The following is an 8,931-nucleotide window of genomic DNA, read 5'->3' on the forward strand; positions in this document are numbered from 1 at the left end:
GGGTGTTGGTTAGGGCATCCTAATTCTTTGCATGCGACGATGAAGACTGCATTTTTCTATAAAGAAGTGTTGCTTATCGAGCGTAGGTTGGGTGAACAATCGATACAATTAGCATTTTAAAAATCTTTCTAGATTCAACTCGATTCAACCTGGTAGCTCATGAACCAACCATCTGCTAGCCCAATATAAGTTCATTCTTTTTTATACAAGTGTTTTCAATTCCCGGCCTTAATTTTGCAAGGTTCGATTATAGATGAAGATATGTTTCTCACGTAATCGTGGGAGCATCATCCTAGATTGTTGCCTGTATTGTGCATGTTTCATGGCATCATAAAAGCTTAGCATACAATGGACACAGATTTACTTAGCCTAAAAATGTGCACTAATTGCCTCTTAGTCTTCGGAGGAGTGGAGCAAAGGAAAATAAACCCCATGTGAGAAAGAAGGTACGTGACGGCGATGCCTGATCGGAGAAGGTACGTGACGGTGATTTTGATGCAGCCTCCCTCCGCCCATCCCCTTTGGTTGCAGTCTATGCTTCTTCTTCTTACTAATGACTTGTCATATCCGAACGTTGCCACCGCGATGGTAAGGGGCACTGACTTGCGCTTCTCCTCTCTAGCATTGTCCACCCATGTCTGTGATCACCTTGCGCGCCTGGTTGACTGTTGCATTACTCTCATCTTGTTATCTATCACAAGCGGCGTTGTTACTTTCCTGACACAAAATTGGTGGTTAGGGCAATGGATTTTTGCCTTTTGGGGGTGTTGGTTAGGGTTCCTGATTCTTTGCAATCCGCGAATGAAGATTGCATTTTTTTTATAGAGAAATGATGCTTCTCGAGGATAGGTTGGGTGAACAATCGATATAATTAGCATTTCAAAATCTTTCTAGAATCAACTCGATTTAACCTGGCAGCTCATGAACCAACCATCTGCTAGCCCAATATAATTTCATTCTTTTTTGTACAGTTAGTGGTTTCAATTCCCGACCTTAACTTTGCAAGGTTCGATTACTGATGCAGATATGTCTCTCACGTAATCGTGGGAGCATCGCCCTAGATGTTGCCCGTATTATGCATATTTCATGGCATCATGAGAGCTTGGCATACCACTGATGCAGGTTTTCTTAGCCTAAAAGTGTGTACTAATTGTCTCTTAGTCTTGGGAGGAGTGGAGCAAAGGAAAATAACCGCCACGTGGAAGAGAAGGTATGTGACGACGACGCCTGGCCGGGGGAAGAGGTAGACCACGTCGGATTAAAGTGCGGGGATGGGAAGGGAAAAACTTGCCTTTTATGACTCTTCGGCGGGCGGGTGCGGGAATTTCCTTTCTGTATTCAGGTGTGCGCCCTGCACTGCTGGCGCTGGCTGGCAGCGTCCTAACTATAAAATCAGGGGCGCGAAGCTCCTCAATTTTAAAAAAGATTCCACTACTTCTCTTGTATCATACAACCAGGGGCCCCAAATCCCTTCTTTTATGTGAGAGATGTTTTCCATCAATTTTTAGATCTAGAAAAGAAATTATGAAAAGCATTACTACCCTTTGTTGCCATTAACGTGCTAGAGCTACCACTGTGGCATGTTCGCTTACTAGCACGATATAAAACGCTGTGCGTAGCGTAGTGTGGACGCACGCGCCTTTCGCCCATTCGTGTCTCGGTCTCGGCCTCGGTCCCTGGAGCAGAAGCAGAAGCAGAGCAGGGCCAAAAACCCCACCCAACCCCCTCCGGCTCCCCTTTCCCTTCCGGCCATCGCCGCGGCCGGCCATCGCCTCCTCCCCAATGCCGCCGCCCCCGCCTCCGCCTCTCGCCCAGGGCATGGCCCGTCCGACCGCCGCCGCCGCTGCCGCCGGGGAGGACCACGCGACGATGGTAAGGACCTCGTCCTCGCCATCCCCTCGTCGCGATCACCCAGCGGCGATATTGCGCCCCCCTCCCCTTCGCATCCTGTCGAGCATCCTGCGAAATCGGCGGCCGGGAGCGGCGGATTTCGCCGTCCCGGGTGTTGGTTAGGGCATGATTTCGTGGTTCCTTTACGTGTTTTCTTTTGTGAGAAAAAGGGGCGGATTTCGACTGCAGCGCCTTTCATGTATGCTCCTCAACCCGATTCAGCCCCGGAGGTTGCTCGATGTTGTTGCGGTTCTTGTAAAATTGGGGGTTTGGAGGCCTCTAGATAGGCTGGATCTGTCCGACCAAGGGGCATATGCGTTTGAAACCAACTGTCTTCCAGAGTTCTGTGCAAAAGAATCCGTGAACAAGATGGATAATCTGTGCAATTTCATACTTGATGATGGTTCTGCTTACCCTGCAGGACGAGGCGCGCCCAGCAGCAAGGTGTGAGATATGTGGGAGTGGAGAGAACCAGCATGTTATGTTCAGCTGCATCCAGTGCAACGGCTGTCAACATCGGTATGCCCTTCTTCTTTACCCCTGTTTTGTTGAGCTTTCACCTTGGTTCAGCTGTTAAGCACTCGGGAAAGTGTGGTGCTTGCCACTCTGCCAAAGTATGAATGCTTGGATGGAATAAGAGAATTGCAGAGTATTTGATATGAAACTAGGATGGATTTTGCAATGGAAAACTGATGCAGAGAGCCAAAGATGTTGAATTAGACTCAAAGAATTCCTAGATGATCCAAAATTTATTATATCCTTCTTTTGCTCTGAGGAAAATGTGTCCCAAGTTTCTAGCGGTTTTCTGATTTGGATGTGTATAAACGCATTTAGTGTCCTTGTTCACTCGTTTCAATCCGTATGCGTAGTCCATATTGAAATATCCAAAACATCTTATAATTGTGAACGGAGAAAGTATCTTTTACAGCTAGGAAGTGAAGCTCATTCAACATGAAAATATTATCTACCTCTCTGAAAGTTTTTCCTTCTTTTTTTTCGTTTTGTAGTTATTGCCTGCTGATGGTGGAGTTTGAAATGAGATACGACTGGTGTTGCTCTGAATGCAAAAAAAAGGCTGATGGGGACCCAAAACCTATTCAAGGTAAATATAACGATTACAAATATCAGCAATTGTTTCATCCTATTACTAAGTTCTTTCACCAATCTCATTCTTTGAATCATGTAACTAAGCACATTTCCTCCCTAATCATGGTGCAGGTGAAAAAACAGAGTTTCAAAGGCCTGAGAAGAGTCACAGGAATGTGGCCCATCAAATTGGTGTTAAAACACCCCAAATATATGAAAATTCTAAACTGAAGTTCATTCCCTGTGAAGAGGCAGCACTGTTGAGTAGAGAGAGGCCAGCAGTTCATTACACACGAAGATTTGTCATGCGACGTAGTCAGGTTAAGCCTGCATCTCCACCAAATCTGAAGTGCTCATCCCCCAGTAGACAGGTTCATCCTGCATCTCCTCCACGCATGAAATGCATATCACCCAGTAGACAGGTCCATCCTGCATCTCCTTCAACCATGAAATGCATATCACCCAGTAGACAGGTTCATCCTGCATCTCCTCTAAATCTGAAGTGCTCATCCCCCAGTAGACAGGTTCATCCTGCATCTCCTCCACGTATGAAATGCATATCACCCAGTAGACAGGTCCAGCCTGCATCTCCTCCAACTATGAAATGCATATCACCCAGTAGACAGATTCATCCTGCATCTCCCCCAAAGATGAAACCTTCGTCCAGTATGAAGAGCATACTTCCCAGTAGACAGGGTCGCCCTCCATCTCCTCGAAGTATGAAACAGTCGTGCAGTATGAAGTGTGTATCTCCCAGTAGGAGTGATGGTCAAGCATTTTCCTTGAAACGATGCGCTGTTGCAAGTCAAAACCCGATAAAAGCTGATGATACAAAGAAGAGACAGAAAGTGCAGTCAGGTATTTTCACGCATCTAGCTGTTGCTTCTGCCAAAAAGTTACAGTCCATGAAGACATTATTTTTGAAAAAACAGGTGCGGCAATTCCTATGATTCCACATAATACAAAAGGAGAAGTTACAAAAATTGACCAGCAGCTTCAAGATCAGCCAAAAGAAGAGAAGGTGGCCAATGCAGATAGAGGAAAATGCAACTCCTGGGTAGACGATCAACCTACTGGGAAAAGTGCACTCAATGCTTCAGGTGTAATTCGTGATCGCTTGATAGTTAATACTACACTTCTTGATAAAATTAATATTTCACGGAATGATTATTGTTGGCAAGCATTCAAAACCTATCATGTATATATTGTAATTCTTGATTTACACGAAATATATGTATAGATCTTACATCAGATAAAATTTGAGGATTTAAGAGGACTAATGAAATGGTTATGACGGTCTATTTTTGAAGTGCTAACAGATTATATTCCATTTCCAAAGTGCTAACAGATGCTGATAGTGGATGTGGATCTGGAACAAAGAGTCTGCACAACAATATAGACATGCCAGTGATCATCAGCTCAAGTGCAGAGTACGCAAGACGCCCTCCACCAGAAGCACATTGCTGGACGTGAGTATGCTCTCTTAGTTTGCGAATTTTTTCATCTCAAAAAGTATGGATCATTTCAACTTGTAATGATCCATTCATGGTTGCTTAATAAAACAAATATGAGGAACTTAGAAATCCAGGGATATTAGAAGGTAAATCTGCTTCTAGATGATTCCCATAGTGTTGTTGCTTCAACTTTCTCCATCTGCTGTAGATGGTTTAGTATGGGAAAACACAAAATTTGCAGCTCCCGTTTTCATTGATCATTGCTCCAAAGACCCAAGAATACTGCACTCACTTCATAACTGCAGTGGATCTGCATCTCCCAGGGGTTTAGCCATACCGTTAGTTTTGATTAACCAAAAATTAGCTGATTTTCTACAAAAAAATTGCTCAAGTAGTATGGGTGTGTTTGGATTCTTGGCTGGGGTATATTAGCTTTCTTAGTAACAATTGGTATTTGGCAAATTGGTAGGCGGTAAAAAAATACTTGCTTTGCAGGCTAGTAACTCAGATCATTCTGTTTTTTATTCTGATTGTTCCTGATTGATAAAAGGGGAGTAGGAGTTCCCTGGTTCCAACAGAAAAATATTCTAGATCAATTTCAGAATTAAATCCACTCGAACCTTCTGTGAATAAACATTCACCTTATGAAAAAAAATAAGATAATGTTCTAGCAATAGCCTAAGTGGATTCGATTATTCGTTCCTAGCAAAGTATGATTAGCAAAAGGTACAAGAGTGTGTCTGTTTCAGGAGGAAAATAATTCAAAATCTGACAGAATCAGATATTTGTCTATTGGATCTAAATAAAATAAATTAAGATATTTGTCTGTTGGACATTTTGGGTAGTCTAATACTCCATCCTTTTCGCAATGAGATAAAGTTTTTGGGGAATCACCATTTCAGGATTCAGGATGCCTGTGTACTGAGGAAACCGAGAGTGTTATTAGTACAATAATTTATGCATGCATATCCACCTTGGAGTGACCACTTGATTCTTGATTGCATGAATTATGTCCCTGTGAACTCCTTACTCTATTATTGTGCGACTGTGCCAAGTTAATTATTAAAATGAGAGTACATCTTAATATGCTACCCAATGTTGGGTTTTCATAATTCAGCTTCATAAGAAAAAGTCTACTGGTCTCTATGATCAATATGGATTTCAGTTGTCTAAAGTTGTCCGTTTTCTATCATCACAATTTAAATTTTGATATTTAGGTGTATCTGATGTAATCAGTGACAACCTTTGTTATGCTCTGACATTCCTTCGCTTTTTAGGGGATGCTTTCTTCTCTCTGATGGAGAAAGTTCTAATCTTGGTGAATTTAAAGCATACTTCCCATCTGTAGTATCATCCAGAGTTTGTAATATCGCCAAGAAGATGCCTAACAATATACAGTTGAAGATATCACCTCGAATGAATTACTGGCCAAAGACCTTTGACGAATTCTGTCCAGTTTATGACGACATTGCCTTGATATTTTTCTCTGCTGAACTTGACTGGTAGGTTTATGATGGTCTCAGTACAAAAAATGGCTTATGTGCTACTGCATATTTGACCTTGTTTATAGCATGCTTGATATACTCATCGTGCCTTCTTTCCTTTTTATATTTGAAGTTATAACAAAAAGCATCCTCGTCGCTTGGAGGCGTACAACAGTTTTGTCATGAAGGCATATATTGATGACATCATGCTGTTGATATATTCCTCGGAAGTGCTTCCACCTGATTCTCAGTGTTAGTGCTCTTACTCTGTATTTGGATATCTCTGAAAAAGAAAAGTACCCATAATATGTTCTTTCTGTTTGATGGGCCCATGTAATTTGTATTGCTTATATGCCTCGTATAAAAATCAAATGCAGTGACTGATTTTTTAGTGGTGTGCTAATTTCATACCATGGTAACAGGGATAGACGGAGAGAGTTACTTATGGGGAGTTTTTGTGAAGCCAAAGGCAAAGAGCAATCATGCGCACTTAGGTTCAGGTGCTACATGACCTCGTGGTTTCTTTGGGCATGAACACATCAGTAAAAGGTACGAGCAAACTGCAAATTATGTGCTCATGAAAGATTTAGTCAGTACTGTTACACGGTTTTGGCAGCTTTGTTGCTCTCTCTTCTGGTGTCTGCATTATTATTCAGAGCCTGCAATCCTCGTAGAATACTATAATCTCTTATGTTCGCTTCATTTGTCCTTGTGGCCTAGTAGGCTTGCATGCTCTTAGAATTTAATCACTGTTATCTTTGTAAGCTGGGTGAGCTTTTTTCCCCCGGGATTACATCAGTGAACCGCCGCGTATTATGAAAAAAAAAATATAGCTATGTGTAGCAGTGAGCTCGTTTGATAATTCTTTTTTTTTTCAGTTTGATTTGATTCCCTGATAACTTAAAGAAGAATAGCATGATATATTCAATTGGTTGTAAAATATATTGAGATATTAAAAAGTATTGTTCTTGCTTTAATTTTCCCAACATTGTGAAATTCAAGTATCTCGACGGCATGAGCTTATGAAATGGCGGTGTATAATAGTAGTAGGGTTTTGTCGCCGAAATCTGGAACAGAGAGAGCTTTCTTGGAGATCCCTTGAACGACAGTTATGCAGTTTCGGTGCTATGCTTTCACTATGTATGAATGACAATGTAGTATTGAAGCACATAGTCTCCAATGTTAAATTGACAACAAAAAGCTGGAGAACCATGCAAATGCATGCCTGTATGAATAATCTTTTGTGAAACTAGGGTTCTGAATGCGTTTAAACTTTGGACACGCGGCCATTGCTGTGATCTCTGAACGTGCAGTTCATTTGTCCTACAGTCATGCGAATCATTCCAGATTCTTTTTAATCGTCAAATTAATCCTGTGCAGGGGCAGGCAGTCAATTCGAGGGACGGCTGAGGACTCTCCATCATATGCCACAATGCTCGCATTATGGCACAGAGGCATCGGACTGGTTTAATCCACTCGAGCTCCTTGCTGAAGGAAGCTCTAATGGACCAGCATTGGTAGTTTGTATAGATTGTCATGTCAGTGTAATATGTTACTGCTACTCTATATGCTTGATTTGCAGCGGTGTATTGCTGCTAAGGTGGGGAGGTGTTAGGACTTAGGAAGAAAACCTGTGATGCTAGTGACGTGCTGGAGATGCTTCAAGTATTATGAGGGTTGTCAAATTAGGAGGAAAACTGGCACATGCTAATATGCTATCCTATGGAGTATGGTTGTTATAGACGTTGCTCCCCTGAAACACATGATGATTCATGGATCATAACACCTACAGCGATCTAGTAGTGGCTGTACCAGCTACTGTAGTACGTAGCACACATGCAGGTCTATCGGGTTGAGATTTTTGTGTTGTTTGACGGGATGGTCAGGTTGATAAACCAGGACAGGCCAGTGACTAGATGAGTGGAGTATAGTTGCTTGCATCGATTCCTGGAAACCCAGAGGAAGAGAAATGCTCCTCCTGTTAGGCTGTTCCCTGCTATGCCATATGCAGCGAGTCCATTTCTCTATGCATTTCCTGTCAGCCTTATACAGCTTCTCAAGCAGTAGCAGATCACACTAGAGCCGCAACATGGAGTAGTATCAGGGCATGTTTGATTTGCAGGATTTGAAAAACGTAGGATTGCAATGCCATGCCCATTTGAATCCTACCAGATTTTGTTTTGTTTGATTGCTGTCATAGAAAAATCAAAGGATTTTTTTCCAAGAGGTTCGAGAGGATGCTAAAATTCATATGGAATGTACTGTTTTTATGGGATTCGGTCAAGCGACTGACATAGGAAAAAATTCTTAAGGAATTCAATCCTTCAAAATTCATTTGAATCAAATCTGGCTTGGAGAGGTAAAGTTTTCGCAAATTAGAGGGCATTTCTGAAATGGATGAGACGAGAAGCAAGGAACAAACTACCACGCGTTGACGCTTGGTGCGGTAGGATTTGAGGACAAACTGTTAATTGACACCTCATTTAGATACATTATAATTGATCGTCAGTTCTGACTATTTTGGGCCGCTAGATTCTTTGTGAATCGCACCTGTTTAGGCTTCGTGCGCTATTAACGCGACCACAAACTGTGCTGGGCCGCTGCTCTGGCCACTTTTTTGGGCGTTTCGGGTTAATTTGGGCCTAATGGGCCTGTAGCAGCCGAAAAAAAGGACGCACCTCTCCATGGCCGCCCGACGCCCCGACCCAAAAAAAAAAAAAACCTGTGTCCGACCGCTGCGCGAGCGACGGATCCATGGCGGCCGCGCTGGTTTCGCCTGGCGATGGCATGGGCTCTGCTTGACTGCTTCGATCCGTTCGGTTTCACGGCGCGGCGGGATGGTGTGTGCCCCCGCGAACAGCCAATTGAAGTTCTATCGTCAACGATCATTGATTGAGAGATTAATCATCCATTAACAGCAGTTGATGGTACGGCCATTGATTACTGCACGCCAGTTACATATGGCGACTCATATTCTACATTCAGTTAACGCACGCCATATAACCCAGACTGGCCGG

General features: G+C 42.8%; 1 protein-coding gene across 2 annotated transcripts; it reads left to right on the forward strand.

The window, feature by feature from the left end:
• Positions 1–1,684: 1,684 nt before the first annotated feature.
• LOC109751746 (uncharacterized) lies at positions 1,685–7,655 on the forward strand. Of its 2 annotated transcripts, none has more exons than XM_020310630.4 (10): positions 1,685–1,872; positions 2,312–2,409; positions 2,898–2,992; positions 3,109–3,834; positions 3,909–4,076; positions 4,316–4,445; positions 5,708–5,932; positions 6,048–6,166; positions 6,337–6,463; positions 7,295–7,655. In XM_020310630.4, exons 1-9 carry the CDS (start codon positions 1,783–1,785, stop codon positions 6,423–6,425), a joined length of 1,740 nt encoding a protein of 579 aa, XP_020166219.1. In that variant the 5' UTR covers positions 1,685–1,782; the 3' UTR covers positions 6,426–6,463; positions 7,295–7,655. The 2 variants fall into 2 exon arrangements, with proteins under 2 accessions (XP_020166219.1, XP_045085253.1); XM_045229318.2 differs by having other exon boundaries at positions 4,325–4,445.
• The last annotated feature ends 1,276 nt before the right edge of the window (positions 7,656–8,931 follow it).

The sequence above is a fragment of the Aegilops tauschii genome, chromosome 5 (genome assembly GCF_002575655.3).
Source record: "Aegilops tauschii subsp. strangulata cultivar AL8/78 chromosome 5, Aet v6.0, whole genome shotgun sequence".
Lineage (NCBI taxonomy): Eukaryota > Viridiplantae > Streptophyta > Magnoliopsida > Poales > Poaceae > Aegilops > Aegilops tauschii.